The 26537-nt window shown below is 42.1% G+C and overlaps 2 protein-coding genes across 2 annotated transcripts in view; one reads left to right on the top strand and one right to left on the bottom strand.

Annotated features, from left to right (window-relative positions):
* Nucleotides 1-26537, top strand: part of astn2 (astrotactin 2) — a gene marked incomplete at both ends in the record, with an annotated part of 472482 nt that overhangs the window by 355352 nt on the left and 90593 nt on the right. The window contains 2 exons of the mRNA XM_080756633.1: nt 10045-10149; nt 13793-13972. Coding sequence (XP_080612759.1) covers nt 10045-10149; nt 13793-13972 — 285 coding nt within the window. The remainder of the gene's footprint in view (nt 1-10044; nt 10150-13792; nt 13973-26537) is intronic.
* Nucleotides 17153-25422, bottom strand: trim32 (tripartite motif containing 32). The gene is made up of 3 exons (XM_080756634.1): nt 25357-25422; nt 20977-23017; nt 17153-20088 (listed from the first exon to the last, which is right to left on the bottom strand). Exon 2 carries the CDS (start codon nt 23001-23003, stop codon nt 20997-20999), a length of 2007 nt encoding a protein of 668 aa, XP_080612760.1. The 5' UTR covers nt 23004-23017; nt 25357-25422; the 3' UTR covers nt 17153-20088; nt 20977-20996.

The raw sequence follows: 26537 nt of genomic DNA, 5'->3' as shown, positions 1-26537 counted from the left end.
GCAGGTCCACCATTTTTGAAAATGTCTACCATCCATGGTCACAGGATAAATATAAATAGTACAACTGTATTCCTCACCCTTGAAAATGTATGATTAGTCACCAGAATCAAGATCCTAGGTGGTGTAGAACTTGAGTTATTGGGAAATAACAGAAAGTTGGCGGCCATTTTGAAAAATGTCTACCATGGTCACAGGACAAATCTAAATAGTACCAATGTATCCCACATCCTTGAAAATGTATGATTAGTCACCAGAATCAAGATCCTAGGTGGTGTAGAACTTGAGTTATTGGGAAATAACAGAAAGTTGGCGGCCATTTTGAAAAATGGCTGCCATGTTCACAGGGCAAATCTAAATAGTACCACTGTATTCCTCATCCTTGAAAATGTGGGATTAGTCACCAGAATCAAGATCCTAGGTGGTCTAGAACCTAAATCAGTTAAACTTGTCAACTCCGTCAGATGTTCGTCAACTCCGTCAGACGTTCGTCCCGTGATGTTTTTGTTAATTTCCAAAGAAATAGAAAATTTGCTGTCAAATCTTTTGTGCTTATGTATTGAAACACCAACTGAAATGATACGTAATGATGATTTTTTTTTTTTTTACATGGTTTTCATGTTATAATATTGAAAATAAAGGTTGAAATGACGGTTTTGAGAAATTGGATATTTCATAATAGTGTGATATTGGAACAAAATAATATTAAAAGATTTGTATTACTTAACTTGATTACTGAAAGCCATTATAAGATAACTGAGGACTTTATATTATTGTTGAAATGATAAAATTCAATTAAAAGGGATTTTAGTGTGTCTGACGGAGTTGACATGAATCAGGTATTAAGTGCATAAATGTCCCATTTTAGAAAGAAATGTTATGCGAAAAACCTGTTCCTTCTCAAGATTGGTAGTTGAGACCTGTGTCTACAAATACATCTATTTGATTTGAATGTATCTTAAAAAAAAAAAAAATCCAGTTTGAAAAAAGTTTTGTCCCTTATCTCAAGAATGGGTGATATATAAGCTACTTAGTTGATGGGAGTCCCTCAGGGCTCTATACTTGGTATGCTCCTTGTTTCCCCTCTACAGTCTACAGTGTAGACAGAGTCTATACCAAATATCTTCGCTGAAAATATTCACACAGATATATTCACAACATTTTCACAGAATATCCGCCCCGCCCCAGAATAGGGACGGTTGTCAGAAACTGACTACTGGTAATCCAAAGACATGACATTGGAGTATTCTATTCCTTTAACCAAAGGGAAAACATTTTTTTCCTTGTCCGAGGCGCCTGTGTGTATCTGTTTCATAACATTCAGCAGTCTAAGGCCTTATCAGCAGTACTCAGGATGCCACACACATGTCTGATTCAATTACGCCAAATGACCAAAATGTTGTTTAGTGGCAAAAAATGCAGACGCAGCAAGTCTGCACTTGCTCTTGTTGCAGAGTTACCACTACAACAATACAGCAACAGCAGCATGGCACGGTGGATGGGACCGGCTTGGATGATACCATCCTGTCAACATGCATTCCCTCGTCCTTTCATTCATGGAGAAATCACCACCCCATTGGCAGTGGAGGAAGTCAAGACAGTCGTGATTTTAGGAACATTGTTCTGACAGTACGGAGTTGCTGTTAGGATACTCTTGTCCCGGGAATCGGTGGTGTAAAATACATTGTGCTGTACTTAAGTACAATTTTGAGGTCGTCAGTATTTAACATTTTCAGCACTTAAAGGCAAATATTGTAGTTTTACTCCACTACAATTATTTGAAAACTTTATTTAAAAGCTACTTTGTAGATTTTGATTAACCACTTGAACCCTATATTCATTCCAGCCATTTGAAAATAGCAGATCTACAAGCTCTGATCTGCAACATGAACATGAGTTTCAGGTTGTTATTATGAAGTTGTTATCAATCAGTATGGCTGAGTATGTTAATAGTTCCCAAAATAATTCCCAAACACTTCCATTGAGAATTGCAGACCCTGGTACTAGTGAAGTGCAATATCTCACCTGGCAATGTGGGTGTTGCCAGTTTGACAAACTTCCTTATTGTCTCCACCAGGCCGAAGGCATGGGGAAAGAGTATGTTTTGCACTCCGTCCGTGTGCGTGTGTGCATGCGTCCGTCCGTCCGTCCGTTACCAGCTAATCTCCGGCACCGTTAATTTGGTCGATGCCAAATTTTACACACACACACACACTCCCTGGATGCCAACGATGAACCTCTGCCCCATATTTTCCAGAACGGCCTGTTATAGCGCCTCCAGGAGGCCGACTTTTGAAAAACACATTTTCTGATATTACTAGATTCTGTCCAAAAATCCCGCAAATTGTTACACACTATCTCTATAGTCATGTGTTCAAGACAGATCTGTCCGATATTTCATATTCCATCCTATTTGGCTAACATTGGCTTTCAAAGTTTGCAGGCTTGGCCCGTTTTGAACAAAAAGCCTCAAATCATGAACGCAGCATGCAATTTATGTGAAAACAGGCTTTCTTACTAGACTGAGGAATATATCTCACCCTTTTCACATTGGCCTGTTTTGGGGTTTTTGCTAAACACATTTTCGGAACAAAATGCCTCAAATCATCCAATTGCCATCCAAGGCGTAAGAAGAAATGGCTCCCTTTTCACATTGGCCTATTATAGCGCCCCCAGGAGACCACAACCTGACAGATGGAGACCTGTGCCCCGAGGGGCACTTTATCTAGTTTACACTGAATCTATGCTGCCTCTGCACAGATAATGGCGATGTTCTGTCCTAATTTCTGACTTCATCATGCATCTCGTTTACAATATGAATGCTTCTAGAGAGAGATGAGTTTTACGACGGCGATGTAGAAAAGAAAGATGAAAGGCGGGGGTAAAATGTCTCTCATTTGCTTGCCACTCTAGCGCCTTTATTCTAGAAAAACTGGCAGCAACATAAGTGTTAAGCATCTAGCAGGTGCTCTCATCCGGAGCGACTTAGAGTAAATGGAATGAACCCTATACTCAACAAAAACAGTGTAAATCACATATAGATTGGAAACTCATTTTAGATTTTAGTGTTGTAGAAACCTCTTATCTCCATATTCTAATTCCATATTCTTGTTTTTTTTTCTCGCAAATCGGTTGGTGTTTGTATGAATGAAACTGTATGTAATCGCGCCTGTGTGTGTGTGTGGGACACGTGTGTGTGTGTGTGTGGGGGGTGGCTTACAGGCGTGCGTGTGCGTGTGTGTGTGTGTGTGCATGCAATGAGAAGCCAATGTGAAGTAGCGAACAGTGTAATTGTTTTACTTTGGCAAAAAATTGACAAACAACAATGTTGATGTAACTAACACGATCGCTGAGAGAGATATAGTTTATATACAGAGATTTAGAAGGAATAAGCAAAATAGTGAGCCTATAATTCCTCCCCTTCCTTCTTTCTCTTCTCCTGCGAGAGCCGAGAGAGAACAGATTGTGAATGTCTGACAGGGCAGTGTTGCCAGGTTTGCGAATTGTAAGCGAGTTGTAGTGTGTGTAAGTAGCGTGGTTAAAAGGCCTTGTTTCTGGGCCTGTTGGGGCAACAGCATAGGCAACAGTGGTTAGTGTTCCGTGTAGGGAAGGCTCGGGGTGTTGGTGAGCATGCACATGTTGGCTCTGATTGGCTAAGGCTAGTGTCCACACGTTTTCAATGGCTGGGCCGCACATCTTTTTCCGCACATGTTGTCATTGGCTGGGCCGCACATCTTTTGGCCACGTGACCAACTTTACAATTGTTAAAATAGATTGTATTGTATCTGCATCTGTATGCTGCAGGGCGGGTCCTTGGGGTCCAAGACAAATTTCTCCCTCGGGAGACAAAATAAAGAAACCTTGAACTATCTATCACAAATAAAATGTCATCTCTCGAGACAGATTCAGAGCTCTGCAGCAGAATCTGTCAGCAGCTATGTTAGGAATGTAAACAAAGACACATGTAAACGGAAGAGGGGGGGGGGGCAAACAGGCCAGCTTCCTGTTATCCACATTCCATTGGTCCCCAGAGGCAAATTCAAAGGAAAATGTAACATGAAGTGGTACAAGGAGAGAAGAGTGCTAGGGGGCTGAGGTGGGGTCTGAAGTGGCGAGTTTTAAGATATTATGGCAGAACATAGGGAGTGAGTGTGCAGTTCTGACTGCAATGGGGCGTTTATTCCACAGCTCGGGAGTCAGGAGGGAGAGGATTTGTTGGCCACGGTGCTCAAATAGACTTCCTGCTCTAAAAAGGCTGTCTGTGTACAACAGTGTGTATTTTAGTCTTTTATCCGGGGTAGGTTTGCTGTGCACGAAAAATATTTTTTCAGCAACGACCTGCTTTGCACCCTTAAGCGTCATTTATTCTCGGTTTATCCATCTGAATGAACTGAACAGGAAAATGCAAGGGCGAAATGAGAATATTCTTACAAGCATGGCAAAACTGCGGCAGGCTGCAGGCAAGGGAAAGCTAGACATGTTTAATTCCTTGCAGCAACACTGGATACAAAGACCATTGTATTGTGGCAAATATTTTTGTTTTTTTATTACTTTTTTTATTTAGAAGTATTACTTTGCATTGACAAATTGAACATGTGTGTGCTATATTTTGTAAATGAGTTTTCAAAAATAAATTGATGAAACTGAGGCACTGTCTCCAGTGTTCAGGGGTCATCAACATGTCCGTACACGGACACATGCCAATGTGCACCCATATTCAGATTACCCAATATTTGCTTCTGAAATTGGAAATATTAGAAAAAGTAAAAGTAGTAAAGTACCAAAAATGTACTGAAGTAAGGACAGTACTTGAGTAATTGTAATTAGTTAATTTCCATGCACCTCTATGCACGCACGCACGCGCGCGCACACACGCACACACACGCACGCACACGCGCACACACACACACACACACACACACACTATTGTAAATCCAGACACTGTTAAACCCACTGCCCGCGTTTCAAAGCCAGCCTGCAGGAGCTTTAGCCACTGTGACATTTAGCTTCGGAGGCCAGACCCTCACCTTCAACTCCCTAATCCCTCCATTAGCTGGATTGGCTGCAGCACTTTGGTCTACAGTGTACCTTCTCAGAGCTCTTCCTCTGGGGGATTCATCAGGCCTTTCCAGTTGGAAATGCACACGCACAAACGCACGCACGTCGCACACACCTTGTATATACTGTACATTTTAGGATGGAGTCATGATTTTGTGACTGTCATTTACTAGAATTTCGCCGGCCTCCGGCCGGCGAATCCTAGTTACATTGCAGCGCAATATGGGAAGAAGGAAATAGCGGGAGTTGACAGAATTATTATAATAACAGAAAGTGTTTTTTATTTCTCATAAATACACAAACATGGTGAAACAACTACAGTCACAGAGAGCAGTGCCAAGGTAGCTGCTGCCTGCTAACGATGCAAACAACAGCCTTGCCTGTCGTGTGTGTGTGTGTGTGTGTGTGTGTGTGTGTGTGGGGGGGGGGGGATAGCACTAATTTTCAACATTTTACTGTGTCATAAATATTTACATCTGTAGCCTATATTGTGATTACATTTGACCGTACATTTGACTCTTGTGTTTATTCAGTAAAGTATTGTGGTGAAATATTCACCCCAAGTTGATAAGATATGCAGAGAATATAATACCAAGAAGCCCCAGTTTGAAATGCATTAGGCCACAGACCCCCATTTGATACCATTTGCTCTCTGGGAAAATCAGGGTCCATTTGGTTCCATTTGTATGCTCTTGGAGTATGATGACTGTGCTAACAGTATTATCATCAAATATGTCTCAGTTTGAAGATTCAAAAAAACATATTTCATATGTGTGAGCTTGTAAAGTAGAACGTTCAACCAGAGACAGTGTTGCCAAGTCTGATCATTATAAGCTACTTTGGACTTGTTTATCTATTGGTAGTCCTTGACATGGAAATGTTTGAGTTCCACTGCTCTGAAACAACATTAGACAACAAAGTGTGACAGTCAACACTATAATTGATTATTTTAAGACTAATTTCCGGACCATTTCTGATTTACCTACTTTGAACTGGCCTATTAACATTTTTATAGACCTGGTTGCTTGTTTCACTCTCACATCCACGATATGTGGCAACCCTGGTCCCTGGTTTGTTTTGGTTTGGTTTGCGTGTGGATGTTGTTTTGTGTTGCTTTAGCATCTTTAGCACAGTATCTATCACAGGGTGCAGCAGCTGCTGCTGTCATGAAAACGCAAGTTTCTGTCCCAGAAGCTCACGTTAGGTCTGCGCACACTGTACGTTGCTATGGCAAGCTGTCATCAAATGCTGCTAACGTTGTGGTCAGCACTGTTAGCATGTGTGCTATCAGGCAAAAGCTGAGATAGATATAAAACTACTGGCCAAAATGTCATACAAAACACAACCCCTCAAATCGGAATGTGATTGTGACCTACAGACCATCATGATTTGCTTGCTGGACCTATAAATAATTTATTTGCATTAAATTGCCACTCGCCTTAGCCTGCATGCCTATTCCTGTGTGTCTCTGTGTGTGTGTGTGTGTGTGTGTGTGTGTATGTGTGTGTGTGTGCGCGTGTGCGCAAGACAGACGTGCGTGTGTGTGCAGGCTGAGAGCTGCTGACTGTGATTGACGTGTGAGCTAGATAAATCAGTGAGAGTTGGAAAAAGCGCACGCAGAGCCAACTCGCAGGCAGTGCCTCAGGCCAGATGCCTGAGAATCGGCACAGGATTCTCTGGGTCACCAGTGTTGGTGTGACACACACGGCTTCCACATTTAGCTTCATACTGGGTGAAAGTGGCGTTCCAAAAATTATTTTTCCCCTCGGAATTCTTATTCACAATGAGATGGAGTTGAGGTGTTTGTGTTTGCTTGCTGGAGCTATAATTAATGTATTTGCATTAAATGTCCACTCGCGCATCGAAGTAAAAAGCAAGATGGCCGATTGTGAGACTGAAAAGTAGCTGTGGGGGCGGGCCTGGAGGGCCTATGAGAACACGGAGAAGTGTTGCCAGGTTTGCGAATTGTAAGCGAGTTGTAGTGTGTGCAAGTAGCCTGGTTAAAAGGGCTTGTTTCTGCCGCTGTTGGGGCAACAGAACATGTCGACCAGTTTCTGTCAACCAAAAGCCACGTGACCAACTCCACAATTGTTAAATTAGATACAATTGGATTGCAATTTTAACCCTCAATCCTAAAGCCTCAAATTGCTGGTATTTACAAGCTCACAGCTTGTGAGCTTGTAGATCTGCTATTTTCGGTGTGCGACACCAAAGTATACCAAGAAGGGGTCTTATTGGGGAAACGAGTGGTCAAATTATGGGCATTACTTCTGGTTGTCATTCAACTCGTTCCGTGTCAGTCGTTGAATAACAGTGTGGGAACACATGACGGAAATAAAAAATGTTAGTCTGCCGTCAGCTTCCGCATTTGGTGCTTGCGCAGGTGACATTAAAAATACAAGACATGGGTTCTATTGCTCACACAGTAAAATCTTGAATGTTCATTTGACCAGTGTTCAAATGGAACCACCACAGCTCAATTTGTCCATTTGGAACCACATATTTCCAGTGTTTCACCTCTGATATAGCAACACATAATTTGGTATTTAGAACAGGTGTTCCCAAACTTTTTTGGACCAGGTACCCCTTTTGGGGTAGATATTTTTCCAGGTAACCCCTCATCCTCGCAACACGGATAACAATATATTTACAACCACAAGCAGTGTTTCCTGCAGGAAAAAGCTTTGGCATGGTGCTGGGCACAGGCCGCAATTTTGATTAATTAATTCATTTTATTAATTAATTAATAAGATTAATACATTAAGATTAATTTGTATTATTGCTCTTGTATTGCTATTGGAGACACTGGGGGGACACTGGGGGACACTGGGCAGGCACTGAGGAGGCACTGGGGAGACACTGGGGAGGCACTCAGGGGCACACTGGGGAGGCACTGGGAAGGCACAGTAGTGTCAATTTGGGGGTCCTTGACATGAAAAAGTTTGGGAACCACTGCTTTAAACACTTTAGCACTTTATGAACATGAACAAAATAGATGGGTCCCCCCTGGAACTCCCTCAGGTACCCCTGGGGGTCCCCGGACCCCACTTTGGGAACCACTGATTTAGAAGACCTCAGGTCTTAATGGCTTAATAACCTTGAACAATATTGCAGCTGCATGGCTACAGGAGTGTCCTCCTGCAATATGAACAGCCCTTTGTCTGAATGACAGCTGTCATTGTGTGTGTCTTGTGTGATAGCACTGATATGTGGCCACGTATTAACGGCACCGACACCTTCACAGCTGCGGAAGGTGTATGTCAGTCTCAAATGCCCCTTTTAAATTTCTGTCAGGTTGTGTTCCCCACATTATTTCTGCCTTCCTAACTACTCCACAATTATTTTTAACCATTAAACAAAGTTTACGTACTGTATGTAACCATGGCTATGTGAGCAATTTAATCACTCCAATATGATATAAATTCCCCTCTGCCGTGCGAGGGATAGTTACAGTATATCCAATATAGTGCTACAGTACATAACGACCATTTATCTTGTGAGGACCAGGACAAATATTGTCCTCACAATGTCTGTTTCTCAAATTCTACACTTGTGTGGACATTTGCGGCCCTCACAAGTGTAGTAATTACAAGAACACTCCAACACACTCCAACCATGCCTCTTGTGTCTCAGGCACAAACCCAGCACGAGTGCTTGAGCACACACACCCTCTCCATAAGAGCTCATTTTTAGTGGCCATTTATTTGCTATTGTTTATTGCTCTCCTTCTTTTTTCTTTTTTTTTTAATGGCTTTGAGTTTACTCTCGTAAGAAAGTTTTGTAATTGAATCGCAGGCTGAGACGATATTGCTCCAGCTTTTAATGTCAGCAATCCAGTTGGAGTGCTACCTGTGCCATCTGTCTGCCATTGATCAAAAAAAGCAGGTGGTTAAATTAAAGGATGACATATGGCCAGTGTGTGAGAAAGCAATGAAGTCTGATAAAGCACATGGTTCTCAAAGTGGCGGCCGCCCCCGCCCCCCAAGGGGTGCCAGTTGGAAAGGAGAGTTAAGGCGTACGTCCTGGGAAAAGTTTTATTTGGGAACTGCTGTGATAAAGGATGAAGATCAAATGACTTGTCAAACTAAATTGTCAGGAACATTCAGAAATATTTGATTTAGATTTGTCTGCCGTGTGTGTGTGTGTGTGTGTGTGTGTGTGCGTGTGCGTGTGCATGCATGTGTGCGCGTGCGACTGTGGGCGCGCGTGTGCGTTAGGCCTTAGGTCACTGTGTGGTATTTACTCAAGCGGACATGCAGACATAAATAGGGACCCACATTGCTGTTCCTTGGAGTGGCTAGCACCACTCAAAAACTGTAATCTGTACTGTACTGTAGTGTACTGTACTGTACTATACTGTACTCTGTACTGTAATACTTGGTACTGTACTCTGTACTGTACTGTAGTCTGTACTGTGCTATTCATACTGTGCTGTAGTATTCATGCTGTACTACTCATACTGTATGATAGGTCACTGTACTACGTAATGTACTGTACTGTACTACTCATATTTGTACTCTTTACTTCAGTGTGCTGTAGTGTGCTGTACTTTACACCCTACTGTACAGCACTGTACTGTGTACAATGTACATCATTGTACTCTGTACTGTGCTCAGTGTGAAACTCAACAGCGCCACTTTGTCACCTGGTGGTACGACAGACAGACAGACAGAGGGACGAAACCCACATTGCTGTTCCTTGGAGTGGCTAGCACCACTCAAAAAACTATAGAGGGTGCATGCATGAAGTGAGTGGCAAATCGAGTGGCAAAGTGAGTTTAATGTCGTTTAATGCAATTAGATAGGACTTTTCTGTTTGGATGTATGGGCTGTCAAGGCCAGAAAGTAGTTTTTGCCACTCCAGTAGGTGTTCCCGCATAACTTACGGGTATGACGATGACGTCACGCGCATACCTTCTATAATTTATTTAATTTTAAATGACTTGAAGATTTATTTAACATGATGTGTGTATCTCTCTTTCTGTTCTAGGGGATGCACAGTTCAATGAAGCTATGGGTTATCCCATGGTGCAACAGTGGAGAGTGAGGAGCAACCTTTACAGAGTCAGACTCAGCTCCATCACATTGTCTACAGGTAGGATGCAGCATAAGCTCCAGCATTTTCAATAAGTATCATTACATTCATGTCCATGGACGCTTTGACCATTGCCTTTTGTTCACAACTTCACATGCTTCTTATACTGAAGTCTACATTCAGTTTCAAAGCAATCTGGGAACCCATTTGGTTAAAAAAAAGTGTGTGTGTTTCCAACCAAATTGCAAATGAGCGCTCAATATTAAACCACAGCTGCACGGGGTTTCCTCTTCATAAATCCACAGGTCCGCCTGCAGTTCACCCACGAGTTTTTCAACGCTGTAGAGCCTGGGGGCTTGGGAGCACACCACAGGAACTTGGTTTGGCTCCTCCACCTTCCTTAGCCCACTTCCTCCCGGGTGCCTATGTGTTTATTCCTGCTAACAACACTAAATGTTTAAGGCAGTGGTACTGAGAGAGATTATTTTCAAAGTGAATTTGGTATACTAGTGCTTGCTTACTTACTTACTTACTTAGGCCCATCGCTCCCAGTGGAGCATATAGGCCATATACGACTCTTCTCCGACATGGTTTTGGGCTCTCCCCATCTGATTCCCTGTCTCTTCAGTGTCCCACCTCAAAGTGTTCTTAGGTCGCCCTCTCTTCCGCTTCCCCTGGGGATTCCAAGTCAGGGCCTGGCGAGTGGTGCAGGTTACCGGTTTCCTCAGAGTGTGCCCTATCCAACCCCACTTTAGTCTCGTCTCTACCAGTTCCTGTCTTCCTCTCAGCCACAGTTCCTCATTCTTGATTTTGTTTGGCCACCATACGGTCCATCCCTCGTCACGGGTGGTGGCTTGAGTACCTCAGTGACCCAGAGAGCTATGCCAGCTGGTGCACATGGTAGGGTCACCATGCTGGACAGGTCAAAGGGTAGAGGTGAGACAAATTGGACCAAGAGGTTAAATGGGTTTGCATAGGGCCAATACCCCTACCTAGAAAAAAGTAAGTTACATCTACTGTACAACAAATCAAAAACAATTGCTGGTGCATTGCACTAGTGGTTATTCATATTCAGTGTGCATATTTGCTGCATTTTTGAAAAGTGAAAACCATGTTTGTATATTTAGTTACATGAATGAATCTTCACCCCTTATAGGGTCAGCCACCTTTATGGAGTCGGATAGCAATTACTATTAAGTACAATACAACAAGGTAACAATAACAACTAACAATACTATCATAGCACTGGTTGTGGTGGTCAGAGTTAAGGGACTTGAATCATACATCGCAGCTAACAAACAAAAGTGAGCATACACCCTCACTTTGTAGAGATATACTCCACAGTCCACACAAGGAATGGAAACCTAAACCTACATTTTTCAACTAAATTGTTTCTGCAGTTCAGAAAAAGAAAAACAACAAAACTTACCGAAGAAGTATGAGTCTTAAAACACAGATCATACATCAAAAAACAATGATGGCTAGGGAGATATTAAAGATATTGAAGAGGGTAAATGTGGCCATTGGGTTGTTTATTATAGGGAGGACAATACAGTGGGTTGAGGGTACAGTCAGGCAGTGCTGTGGGCCCAAACGAATAAATACAAGTCTATCTTATCTAATGAGAAACATCTTCCATTTTCCACGTTTGTGAACATTGTTCTCGAAGAGGAATGGTATAAGAACTCGGTAGATGAATTACATTAAATCATGAGCAGCAAGTGAGAACTGATTTATATTTTTCTCATATTCTTCAGCAGCGACCACAGTAATTGAACTGAATAGACATGTACGGTCTTCAGTCTGCAATAAGTTTGCAGCATTGTGCTCATTTCTGCAGGGCTATATACAGTACATGGCCCCTAAATATCTTACCGCAGAATAAGGAGGAATTTTGTCTGTTAACTCATTAAGATTATTCAACCGTGTAACATCTTTAGAGTTCAACATGTTTTTTTAATACTTTAATTTATTTCAGTCGAATTTGATTGATTCATTTTGCATGATTGATTCATTTTAATTTTTTTGGTAGGGCAATAACAAATGACATACCAATATAATTAATCACACTGAAGATATGGTTACTGCTGAAAAACATACAAAAAAGAAATAAATAAATAAAATGTAATTTTGTCCAATCTATATAATGGTAGAGTACGTATGTTAGTATAACTTATTATACAATTGGGATGGTTGTATTGATGTATTCTGTCTCCCTGCTCTTCTATAGAGACAGATCGTGTCGAAGTTATGTCTCACGGTCTCACCTAGACTCAGGATCTAATTTGACAAGATTTGTTTCATCCCCTGAGCAAGCATTAGCTCAACGGTAAAAGAATGATAATAACAATAATATCAGCACTACCCCTTTTGGTGTAAGCATTATGTTATGCTTTAGCTATTGGAAAAATAGCAGATCGGTGGCGCGCTACGAGCTTGTAGGTCTGCCATTTTTGAGAAATCGAAGAACGAAACTGTCAGGATTTAGAAGACATGTATAGAATCGTTCCCAGGTCAAAATGGGTTAAGAGGATGAACTTGAGATTAAGAAGACAAACAAAAATTTGACGTGATTAGAATTATCACTGCGCCCAGACAGCCAGCTATCAGTGCCGGCTCTTTTCAAACCTGCTCAGCAGTTCATAAACCAAATTGTACTCAATTAAACTGTCATCAGCTGAAATTAAATCTATGTGGGTGTACGGCAGGTGATTGGTGTAATGGTGTCTCTGTGCAGAAGACCTCACAACACACACTGGAATACAGCTCATTTAGGAGCCGTAAGGCACCAATGATAAAACCCCTCAATAGTCATTAAACAGATTACCAAACATAAAACATTCGGTTTAGTCTGTTCTTATGCTATAAAGAAGACCTATAGGGCAAGCTATACTTCCTGTGTTTATGATTATGTACAGTACATTGACATTCAGGCTATTGCCATGGATTAAACATTTGATTGTGTGTTGTCCGTGTGGGCTTGTGCACCGGTGCTCTCTAGTGGCCAACTGTCATAGCTGGGATATCACCTGACGACCTGATAGTCTGGTTGTGTGGTGACATACCAAAAGGGAGCATTGAAGCGTATTTTAGAAGCAGTGGTTCCCAAACTATTCATTTTTAACAGACGTGCTTCGATCCTTCCTATACAAACTCATTGCAACTCCAAACTCCATTCTAACCATGATGGATTCATCAAAAACACCCGTTCTCGTCCTGGCGACTGATATTGTCCTTCTAATACGCGAGGACACAGTTTTTTGTTTGTTTTTTTCAGGGGTTTTTTCTTTTCTTTTCTTTTTTCTTTTCTAATAATATGAAATAGTCCCTTCCTTATTCTGATACAAAATAATTCTCTGCATTCTCTGCAAGCCCTCAGAACGGCTGGCCAACGATGAAGCCATCGAGCCTACTGGTCAAAGCTGGAACTGCAGGCGGGCCCGCATGTAGCGCGAGGAAACCTCATGCAGACTGGGTTTAACATTGGAGCACTCGTTATAGCACTTCCGCAATATGCCAACCAAATGTTGTTGGCAAATATGCGGAAGTAGAGCGTTCTTCCGGGTGCTTCGAAATGCCACTGAGCAACTTCCATTGAAATGAAGAGCAGGGGTGCAGCACTGTCGCTCCCCGTCCGCACTCTGTCCTTTATAACTCTTATGATTCTCTCCCGTCTCCTCCCTGGACCCCCCCGGCCTGGCAGGCTTCTCCAAGGTGCTGAAGACCTTGTCGGCGGAGAGCACGCGGGAGGAGCTGCTGGCCTTCCTGCGGCAGTACGGCAGCCATTATGTGTCGGAGGCGCTCTACGGCTCCGAGCTCAGCTGCAACGTCTACTTCCCCAGCAAGAAGGCCCAGCAGCAGCTCTGGCTGCAGTACCAGAAAGGTGAGCCTGGAGCTGCAAAGACGTTACCATGTGTATCGTTGCTGTCGCGCAGAAACCTCTTATCTCCATATTCAAACTTTTAGTGCGTTTTTTTACTTGATCATGCTACAGTGTCACAAAACTTTAAAACGTTAAAAGTAACCGATCAAAGCAAGCTCAAAACGCGCCGCGAGTTTTGAGCTTGTCGATCTGTTACTTTAAATCGATATGTTACTTTCAATCAATATGTTACTTATCTGTTACTTATATTTTCGAATTTTTTGAACTGGAACATAACAGTTTTGGACATGTGGTGTTTCCACCCAACAGAGACGAACAATATTATACTCAGGAATTGTACTTGAGTCCAATTTCGAGGTACTTTTACATTACTTTTACATTTTTCAATACCACTTTTGTTCCACTAAATCAGAGGCATCAATAATCGATTGTATCAATAATACAATTATTATTTTTTAAACCTACTGGCTACTGTGTAGATTTTGATTACTACTACAAAACATACCATTAACTACTTCAGTCCTATCTTATACTAGAAAATAGCTGATCTACAAGCTCACAATGTGTCGCATCACGGCGCGTTGTGAGCTAAATAGGCTATTTTTCAATTATATGTATGCAGTGGAACGAGTGTCCCAAGTTCTTTTTTGTAAAAGTAGCAATATTATTATCTAGAAAACGTAAAAGTCCTGATTTCAAAATTGTACTAAAAATGTACTTATAATACCACTAAAGTATTCATTATGCAGAATGGCCATTATTTAATAATGTATTAATCACTTTAACATCACTTTAATGTTGCAGATGGTAATGGTGGGGTTGATTGTAGTTACTTTATGAGCTGTTGGGTGGCCTAACCTATAATACATTATAATACATCATTGATAAAGTGACTAGGAACTAAAGCTGTAGAATAATTGCAGTGGACTAAAAAAGTGCAATATTTGACACAGAGATTATACAGAAGAAGTATACAGTATACAAACATTTAAACACTCAATAAAAAGTAACTTAAAATATACCCTAACCCCAAGTACAATGCTACATTAAATTCCACCATTGGTGAAGGTAAAACGGCATTTGTATTTTTGAGAACATTTTTAGAGAATGTTTATAATTGTGTCTTGTGTTCAAATGGAAAGATTAAGAACAAGGATATGATGGCCAGGTTGTTACTTAGAAGGGTATTTAGCTCTGTATTGGTGTGGAAATATAAGTCAAATTAGTTAGTAGTTTACCATCACTAGCTATAAATGTAAAATTACCCGATAACAAAATACACCAGAGTGGAAGCAGGCCATTTGCAACTGCATTTACAGTAACAAAGAAGGATGATGAACAGGTACACTGGTGTTTTTCTTCTGCATTTCCCCCAAATCAATAAACAGCAGGACACATTTAATTATTTGCTTCCTTCTTAAAATGACTTCCTGGTGAAGAAGCCACATATGCTGCATTAATTTATTTTAACACCACTATGAATGATTTCACCAGAGAATGAACAAGGTGAACAGGCTCTACTATTAACCATGATACCATCTACAGTGTAGATGGTATCATGGTTAATAGTAGATTCTACACTGTAATTGGTCCACTTTCCCCCCCCTCATATACAGTATGTGGTTAAAAGTGTAGACTGCAACAGATAAATGGTAAATGGTGCATTTATATAACACCTTTATCCAAGGCGCTTTACAGAGATTGTGCATTACATTCACACACACATTCACACACCGTTGCCGGAGTAAACCATGCAAGGCACCAACCTGCACATCGGGAGCAATTAGGGGTTGAGTCTTTAGGACACTTCGACACCAAGTCTGGGGGAGGGAGCCCAGGTTCGAACTGGGAAACTTGCGGTTGCCTTCCGGTCACTCTTCCCCTGAGCCACTGCCGCCCCAGATATATATACAATTAGCAAGGGAACACAAGCTTTATTTCTGTATTAAGACAGCAAGCTTGTTAAGACACACGTTTGATAAACGTTTTCTAATATAACTGCCAAGCTTGGTGAAACATGTTTATACCGCTCGAGGTCAGTTGTCATTTAAAACACAGACGTGTAATTAACTACAGGCGGCCGTAAATCACACTTAACGGAGTATTACACATTTTCATCACTGTCTATTAGTGCAAATAGGCAATGCCAAAGAGGGGGATTTGCGCACAGTCCTGTTGTACCCATGACACATTAACACGCATGTACATATCCCCCAGTCATTTGAATGACGTTGACTGGCAGCTTTAGTGGCGAGAGTGAAAAGAACGTTTTGATCTTTACCTCTAAGTGAATAGGTTTTGTGAATTTGTAAATGGGCCTATAGGCCTTTGTTTTTATTTTATTTTCTTTTAGAACTACATTCCTGGCAGACATGCCCCTATTTGATGTTTTATTGCACAGGGTAAGAATGGTTTGTCTCTCCTATTAGCCTGTATCAAGGGCTTTTCTTTTTTTACAGCATTGACACGGTTGGCACCCATGGGGTCACACAGTGCATAATTAATCATACATATGTTTCCATGAAACACTGTAACCAAGGATAATATGCAGCAACAAAGGTCATTTATTGCTTTGCTCTGTCAATGAGTTCTCTAAACCTCAGGAATTCCCAACCATATGGGCAAGGGGGCACTCTGGTGGTATGTGAGGATATTGCAAGTGGGTCCCTGAAATAATTGGGACAACACTTAAGCTTTTAATGTTTTTAATATAACATTGATGTAAAAATAATAATAATAATAATTATGTAAATTTCATTTAAAGGTACATTTCACTTTCAAACTAATTTGAGGTCATTTAAACATCTATTTTGGCTTTTGTGAGCAATGCATCCCAGACAGTTTTTAAGTTGCTTGATTCAGAATTTAGATATTTGTTATTCATTTTAACAGACATCCCCTTCGTATACAAACCCATTGTAACTCCATTTTAACTATTGAAAAACATCCGTCCTTGGTTCTGGTGACTGATATTATCAATGTGTGAAGAGACCGTGTTTTTTCAATATTTGTATTTACCCCAAAACATTATAAAATATGTTAAAATGAATCCTGATCCAGAAAGGACTGGGGAACCTCTAAACAAACTAAATTATTTAAATGAATATACCGTCACACGTGCAATGAAGGAAAAACATAATATACAACTACAACAAATGTAGATCTTTATCAATTGTTTATTGCACTCATTTTTAATCAACAATACAAACATGAAATGTGGACTCAGGGATTCACAGCCTCTGATGAAGGACTTGTAGTTAACATCCTAAAGGACACATGGTGGTTTGGTTCGGCTCACACACACACACATACAGTACAGTGTTATATACACATAGTTACACAATCCAGTAGTATCAAATAATCCCACCAACTCTGATGAAAGAGGGACAAGGTAATAACACCCCTCGGCCCCCTCTCACAGTATTATATCACTAAAACCATGAGAATATAGTCTCTGTCGGGTGGACATGCAGTATGTCCAAAACGCGTACTTTTTGGGAATGCAGCTAAGCAGCTAAATGCGTCGCTTCGCGACACCTTTCGAGCTTGCAGATCTGTTACCTTTGATGCTTTTGTGTAACGCTGTAGTAAGATTGTGTAAGGCGTTAATTTACGAAGAAAAGAAAACACACCAGACAGCGACCATAATGCTCAACAGTTAGCGGTCGTTTTCAGCACGCTGAGACAAGGACACTTATTTCCTAGCATTTTATGCCGGCGATTCCCAACCATGTAGGCCGCCGCAAGGATATTGCAAACTGGTCCCCCAAAATAATAGGCAAATCACTTAAGATTGTATCGATAATATAGCATTAATATAAAAAGTACTTATCGTGTATACGTTCTTGGTTCCATTGATCCGCGCCGGAACACAATCGATTGATTGATCATTATCCCATTGACCTGAGGCCGATTCTACAAATCAGTAGTTCTCACACTTTTTCGTAATTCAAATTATTCAATATTTTTCAACCACTTCTAAAATGAGAGATGCACTATGTATGTATGTATGTGTATATATATATAAATACATTTTGAAATGTCTCACATAATAGTGATGCAAGTTAATTGCACATTTTTCTCCACTGAAGAAATCTTGTTCCCTCCACAAAGGTGCATATTCCATGTTTCTTTTATTGTTGTTTACGGCTTGAAGTGTTTTCCTCTCATGTATTTATTTTTACGTTACTGATAAATAATGCCCCAGGTAAAGGGTCTGTAGTCAGTTGTTGAGTTTGTATGATTAAAATTGGAACCAAGGGACTCTCTGATCTACTCTTGAGGGCATGTGAAATATAATTATAACTCGTAGAAAAGGCCTATTTAGGATTCGTAATCAAGTTCATCAATCACAGTAATGAAAATGGTGTGTACGTCAATGCATAATTACTCGCAGAATCAACATCTGCAGGCAGCAGACCGCGCAAGATTATACACTTTAATGATAGCAGGGTTTTAATAATTAGCTCCTTTCCCATTATTTAGGCCACTGATTGCTTTTGACTGAAATATGACTTGCGTTATCATCATCACCTGATAGGAATTTGTTTATCACGACTGTATATAGTTATCATTAATCATTTTTCATATCGTCTCTGTCAAGTGGAAACCTCAAAACTGTTACTTTTCAGGATGCACATTTTTAAAAGGTCATTTATCGTTTATCGCCGTTTCGAGCTTGTAGATCTGCTACTTTTGATATGATGAAGTAGCTCGTTAATTTCCGAAATAAAAACAAAGAGTTAGAATATGGATAAGAGGTTTCTGCCCGACGACAGCGATATACAGTATATGGATATGAACAATGTCACACCGTTTAATATTTTCTAAACCAAACACTTGCATTATTGCTGTCTTAAATATACTTGTCACATGTGGAGTACCACATCAGTGGCACAAACAAGAAAACATCAACACATGTTAATGATACATTTGTTTAGCACACTTTTCATTAGAAAGAAAACTCCAAACTGCTACAAGGGAAGGGCCGTAATGATGAATACACATGTGTGCATGCACCCACACACTCGCACGCACATGCGTGTGCGCAGGGTCAAATCAGGTTGACCAGTAAGAAGTTCAAGTGAAGGCTTTTCTATACAACACATTAATGTTGAGGACGTTTTAACCACTTAGAACCGATACTTAGTTGACTGTATTCACCATCCTGTTTTTCTACACCTCCACTAATATCTTTGCTGAAAATAGCCGAGAGCTTGTAGATCTGCTATTATGGCAGAATGTTCCCCCAGACAATAAGGTTCATGTGGTTAAAAGAAGCCTGAACTGGTGTAACTGATGTGGTCAGCCATAATCACATATGCACTGTGTAACTGATGTGGTCAGCCATAGTCACATATGCACTGTGACCGCTTGTGGAATGCATCCAGGACGGAACCAGTGGTTCTTAAAGCGGGGTCCAAGGATCCCCAGTGGTCCTTGAGGGTGCTCCAGGGGGTCCCTAGCTAAACGATTGATAGTTAGGAACCATCAAACCAAATGGACCCTTACAGGTCTATAACTCTGAGAGTTATTGGGGGGGGGGGGGGGGGGGGGTCTGCCCATACTGTCCTTGAAATAAAAACAAAAGTTTGAGAACCGCTGTTCTACACTTATCAGGATCCTTCTCCCAGTGCTGTTCTGGATTACACTGTAACTTCTGGATCCCAATGAGGAACCCATTACAATAACACAGGCTTGAAGGGAGAAGGTTAGCTCTTCATGTGCAGGAACTTTGACCAGTTGCTTTACAGTGGCCATACAGTAGATAACAGATAAGGGTTGAAATGTAGGTCTACGGTTGAGACTGGAGTATACATTGGAATGAAATGTCTTACTGTTGTACTTGATGAGGCTTGCTAAATAGGAGTTTTGGTTTCAGTATTACCGAGCAACCTTTACATCTTCAAGGCGTAGTCATTGAAACGTAACGAGGTAGCACAGGGTTTCATGTACAATTTTGTGCAATTAACGTAGCAATGAAATGAATTCTCCACCTAGCTGATGACCGCCAATGTGTAGTTAGAAACAAACTGAGGATGGGAGCTGAGGACTCACACCGTGATGCTACAGGAGATGAAGAATACCTGGGACACTTCAGTGCGACAGGTTCAGTCCTGCAAGACAAAACCAGTGTTATATTTAACATTTTGCTTGCACAATTATGTTAAAACTTAAATAGGGTTGCATTTCCACAGAGTTTGTGGGAAATACATAGTATTAATTCATTTTTTTAAGCCCATCTCGATTAGATTCAATATATGTGTCTGCAACACAAAGAATGTCAACATTTGGCTGACTATTTTGCTACTACTTGTGCCATATACCCCTATCAAAGCTAACATTATTTGTTTTCCATATCTTGACAATTTTTTGTCAAGATAACTTCTGATAAATGTTTTGCCAGGTGTAAAGTACTTAGAGCACTGACTTATGCAAATCATCAGGCAGGAGACAGCATGAATGCTAGACAGGTTAATTGGGCCCAAAATGCCTGGGAATCAGGAGTAATGTTTTTTTATGATCCCCTGGAGTGTCATTTGCACTGCAGACATAACCAATTAAGACCGGAGACCAGATTTTACAAAATGTCTTCTAAATCATGACAGTTTTCAGTGGTTCTCAAACATTTCATGTCAAGGCCCCCCAAAATGATATGTATTTGGCTGCTGACCCCCATCTGAAAATATGTTGTTTCAGGGACCCCCAAGCCAGAAGTACAGTAAAGAGTTAAAACGTTTGCTGTGAAAGAATATATATCCATGGATTTGCACACGTTTGTGATTTTTCCAAAATGGCAGATCTACAAGCTCGTAGCTCGGCACGCCACACTGTGAGAGCTTGTATATCTGCTATTGTTGAATAGCTGAAGTTCAAAATAATGGTTAAAGTGGTTAAAAGCTAAGGCGGTCCAGCCCAGGTATTACTCTTAATGGGTTCAAGTAAGAGATTAAACTCATGATGCACATTATTGACATTAGTTTATCAGCTTCTCATACACTCACATCCAGGCGGTCGTTTCCCTCTAGCAGGTGGAGGACCGCCTCCTCTGTATGTACGTGTAGACTTTGACACAGTGGTCCGACGAGTCCAAGACTAGCAGCTGTCCTTTCTGAGTGACCGTCACTCCAACAGGGCAGGTCAGCCCCTCGTGGATGAGGATGTTGTAACCGCCCTCCTTGGGAAACTGGAGAATTTCCTTCCTCCCGCTGTCCGTCACCAACAAGTCCCCGTTGGAGTCCACGCAAATGCCCGTGATGCAGTGGAAGTCCTCTGTCTCCGAGAAGCGGGTGAGCTGCTTGGTCACCTGACCGTCAGCGCCCACCGAGGCGATAGAGTTCAAGGCCAGGCCCTGGGTGAAGTAGACCCTGCCGGCTGCGTCACACGTCACAAACTTTGGCCGCACGGCAGAGCACAGTTGACTGCAACTGACCACGCCGACGTTGCGGTCCACAGCTAGGCACCACAGCATGCCGCCCGCCACATCGGTCACCACAAACTGACCCGATGGCATGGCAGCAATGCCCCAAGGTTTGATCATCTGGTTTTTGTGGCAGGCCACACAGTGTCCATCCATGGTGTAAACTTTTACAGAGTTGTCATAGTTATCGGTGACCCCAATCAAGCCGTGGTGTGTGACTGCGATGGACAGGGGGATGAGGTTGGGCAGGTCAGCCCCAAGGAAGCTGAGGACAAAGTTGTCAATGCTGCTGGCATTGCGGCGGATCTCTCGCTGAAAGCCCTTGCGGTTGAAGATCTGGATGCGGTAGTTACCGCGGTCTGCCACCAGGACCTCGCCTTGTGCCGTTATACAGATGCCAACGGGCAGGTTGAACATTCCAGGCAGGTTCCCTTTGCAACCCATCTTCTTCACAAACTGGCACAGCTGGGGACCTGGCCTTCCTCCGGCTCCTCCAGACGAGGGCCCCCCTCCATCCATGGACTTAGATTTAAAGCTGCCCGGTGAGGCACATACCTCCTCTTCCACAGCTGCCGCCATGTCGACGTCTCGGTAAAGATCCAGTGGAGCTTCTGCTTCACCGCCTGTGGCGCCCACTGCTCCAGCACCCTCCCCAACAACACTCTCGAGTCCCAGCTCCAGGCCACTGCCCTCGTTTGTATTCACAGTACAAGTGTTGGTGGACAACTGACCCACGTCCAGGGTCTTGGTATGGTCTGCTTTGCAAAACAGCGGCTCTTGGAGCTTGAAGGTGACTGGGAGGCTGCTCTTCAAGTCTAGTTCTGCCTCGTCATTACCGCCGTCATCATCCTCCAGCAGGGCGATGTCACTCTGCTTCATCCGCATAGCCAAGTAGTCACAGCGAGACACCACCTGCACCTCTGCAATGTTGAGGAGATACGTCTGCTCCTCCAAGATCTGCCCGTTCAGCTTCTCCAGCTCCGTCATGGAGGCCGTAAACGTTCTTCGAGAACGGCTCAACTCCTCCTGCAGGCGCAGCTCAGCAGTCGCATAGTCCTGCTGCACAGATCGATATTTGAGCCGGAGGGTCTTGGACACACTGTCGATGCATGCCTTCCTCCTCTGGATCTGACCCATGGCTTCACGGAGAGCCGTCATGCTGCCGCGTAGCTCTTTGCGTCTCCGCTCAGCAGTGGCTCTAATGGTGTGCACAGAATGTCCCTGGTGTAAGTGATCCTCCTCTTTGCAGAGGTCACAGAGCACTGCGGAGCAGTCGTGGCAGTACTGGCGCGGAAGCCGATTGCAGCAGGATTTGCACATGAGTGCCGCAGAAGCACTGTAGGAGCTGGCGCAGTCCAGGATCCTGAGAACGGTTAGGTTGTCAGCCAGCTGGGAGACGCTGCTCATACGGGAAACTTTGCTGCAGAAAGGGCAACGCACGCCATTGATGGTGCTAGCCAGCAGCTTCTCCAGGCACAGTCGGCACACCGTGTGGCCACACTGTAGGAGCTTAGGCCTTGTGTGGTGCGGGTTGTACGTCTCTAGACAGATGGGGCACTCAAGAACCTCCCGCATTAAATCTGGATCCAGAGCAGAGGATGCGGCCGCCATTGTACTGCTTACCCCTGTGTGGAATAGATACAAAAATTAGCCACTTAAGACATACAGTACATGCTTAGTTGTATGATGAATAGTGAAAATAGCTTATCTACAAGCCATTTTATGAGCTTGTTTGTCTGCTGTTATATTTATGAACATTTGAGTTTGAGAATTTCCGCATATAAAGAGTTAAAGACATGCCCAAAATGGCTGTAAATGTGTTCATCATCCTTTATTTCACCTACAGTATGAGAAGATCATATTCGTAATTGTCCATGTTCCACCATGTAATAGGATATGATTTTGTCTACAGCATTGTATTTTAAAGCAGTTTCAAATAACTTAGCTCTCACTATACGTATACGGTAGACATGAGAGACTCCACTGCATCAACTGACAGAACAAATTTATTTGATGTACGTATATCAAAGAATTATAGTCGGCGTCATTATTTATGACAGACCAAATGTTGCAACTTTGCTAAACCGTTACCATACAGCTTTCTTACTGACAATGCTGCAATGTAGTGGAAGCCAGACTATTTGAAGATTGCCAAATATAATGTTGGAGGAGAGATATTTATGGAAAGACTGCATTACATTTGTAAATTAAAAAGATTCACCAGTGCTTGGGTGGAGTCTCTCATCCATTGATAATTTTAAGAAACTTGAGTCGGGTAGGAGTCAGGACACATACTTGTTGAGCACATCTCTAAGGGTATTTTCACTTCAGCATAGTAGTGGAAATGTGATTTATTATAGGCCTACACATGGTGTCTTAACACCAGAGGCCTGGTTCAAATCCCATATAGCAGTGGTTCTCAAAGTGGGGTCCGGGAAGTCTTTTAGGGGGTTCCCAGCAATCAGTTTAACCCTATGTACCTCTTTTATAGCCTATCTGTAAGCTTTTGTATGGGGACATTTTTGAATAATGTTGAAGCATAATCTTGTATGGGGGTCCCTGACACAAAATATTTTCAGATGGGGGTCCACAGCCAAATACATATTCCTTTTGGGGTGCCCTTGACATGAAAAAGTTTGAGATGGACTGCAGCTTAAAGTGGGGGAGTGTAGACCTATAATGGCTGTGATTTCATGTACCGGTACATGGAAAATACATCATGAAATATATGTAATATTACATATAATATAATATAATATTACAGCCAATGATTCTAGGGCTATCAGCAGGGGTACTTTCCTCCACTGAGCACATAATTATGTGGGGCAAACAATCGACAGGTGCGTTGTTGGATAATAATGACAGTGAGAGGACATGTGCTACAGTGCTCCCTCTCCGTGTGTGAAACTCGTGGGGAAAAGTGGATATATCTAATAAACACAAGTTTTCTGCCAGCACTTTCACGTGAATATGAAACTGGATGACAGTCATCAATAGTCGACCCCAAGTTGCAGCAATTAATTAGTGGGTGAGTAGCCAGCTGTTACACTGCACGACTGAACGATGACTCACCGACACGGAGGGCATATATGGGAGTGGTGGTGACCGTGACTGGTGAGTGAGTGGTGACAGTATATATCAAATGTATGGAATATAATAAATGCACAGCCATTCTAGAGGGCTAATACTGATGTATCATTGTGCAGGCTACCTGGGAAGTGACTCGAATAACAGGAAGTGTTGCGAGCAAGCCAAGCAGGCTAACAGGCTAGCCTATGCTAACAAGCTCTCAGCGATCACACAGGATAGGACAGTGGTTTTCAAACATTTTCATATCAAGGCCCATTATGTATTCTGCATTCAAGCCACGGACCACCATTTGTGATGAGATTTTGCCTTGCAGACCCAAAACTAAAGAATATGTACACAAATCCATGCTGCATTGATGTTGGTGCCACTAGGAGAGATAACAGGCAAACGTTGATCAAAATAATAGTTATTTTAGTTGTAAATTAAGTAATGCAGATTGCAGATGTTAAAAAAAATAATGTAACTCTTGGGAGTGTAAAATGAAATCAAATGGACCCGGAACATGGTTTCTTTATCAACGTCTAACTAATATAAACAATATAACATGACCTATCCATGTGTAATAATAACAATAACAACGACAGTGTAATATAATCGCAGTCGTCGTACTTATTATTTTTTTTTTTTAGACAAAGGAGTCTCGGTTGTGATGTGTGGGGTGGGTTTGCTTGACCGTTATACATCGCGTGCTAGTACTGCAATAGCTTAACAGCTACAACAACAAACAGGAGGCCTCCTCCGAATTCTCCATCTGTGGCTCGGTGGTGCTGCTCTGACATTAAGAGGCTTTTTGGCAACGATGTGCTTCGGAATTAAAATATATGAGCTATTTTTCTGTCATCACATTCATCAGTGAAAAAAGTTGAACGCTTACCGTTTTCATTCGACGTACAGTAAGTAGAGGTAAAGGGGCGTACAGTGACTGTGCTCCTACTGTGTGTTGTTGGGGGGGGCACACGTACACTGCGGACGCGACGTGACGACGCGAAAATAGCAGATCTGCAAGCTCACATCGCGCCGCACGGCGACGCGATGTGAGCTTGCAGATCTGCTATTTTCGACGCTCGATATGGTCGCGTCGGCGTCATCACCACGCTTTTCGTTTAGCAGAAAAACAAAAATCGCCCTGATTTCTATTCACTGTTCAGTGCTCAGGTCCGGTCTACAGCCCGTCTACCGTGTCCAGTTAATTTGTACGCGCACACTTGCATACAGCACAGTTTCAGTATCCGCTACAGACCGGATCTGCAAGTTTCAAAGCGAAAAGATACCATTCTAACTCTCCAGCCAAGCTAAAATATGCTCCAACCCCACAGATGTTTTCATTGACTCCCCCAGTGGTGGAAAAAGTACTCACATTTTTACTTACTTAAAGTAAACCAAAAGTAAGTGCTCACTATGCAGAATGTCCCATTTCAAAAGTCTTCAAATGTATGAAAATCTTTTGAAAATAGCAGATCTACAAGCTCACACAATGGGTCACATTGCGATGCATTGTGATCCTGTAGATCGGCTATTTTCAAATGGCCGAAATGTAGGGCTGAAGTGGATAATGTATGTTTTTGATTTGTAATAATCAAAGTAATTATAGCTAGTAACTAAAGTTTTAAAAAAAAATGTAGTGGAGTAAAAGTACAATATTTGGATCCAAAATGCAGTGGACTAGAAGTAAAAGCATTGGAAGTTGGAATTACTCAAGTAAAGTACAAATACCTCAAAATTGTAATAAGTACAGTACTTAGGTAAATGTAGTTGGCATACTTTCCACCACTGGGCCCCCCTGCAACTGACAAAGACAACTGGTTGGTAGCATTTTTTTAAAAATATGTCAGTCAAGTACAATTAATTATATACATTCTTACTTTATTTTATCCCTACTATACTAGAGCGTTGCCTGTGGGGCCTCTACGGCGGTGCCCATTGGGAACTGGCCTACTTGGAATGATGCAAGTTGGAAATACATGTCCCACACAGATATTATGTCTGTGTCCCTTTTATGCCCGACGTCAGAATTATGTCAGATTTCTGTATGTGTTCTCTCTGTGTTCCTTTATT

This window comes from Protomyctophum bolini, assembly GCF_963924005.1.
Source record: "Protomyctophum bolini genome assembly, chromosome: 22".
NCBI classification, from domain to species: domain Eukaryota; kingdom Metazoa; phylum Chordata; class Actinopteri; order Myctophiformes; family Myctophidae; genus Protomyctophum; species Protomyctophum bolini.
Note: the sequence above shows the minus strand (reverse complement) of the source record. Positions and strands in the feature narration are given on the sequence as shown.

Bases quoted from the DNA above. Each gene is read 5' to 3' on its own strand.
- trim32 (XM_080756634.1), bottom strand. From the start codon at position 23,003: ATGGCGGCCGCATCCTCTGCTCTGGATCCAGATTTAATGCGGGAGGTT.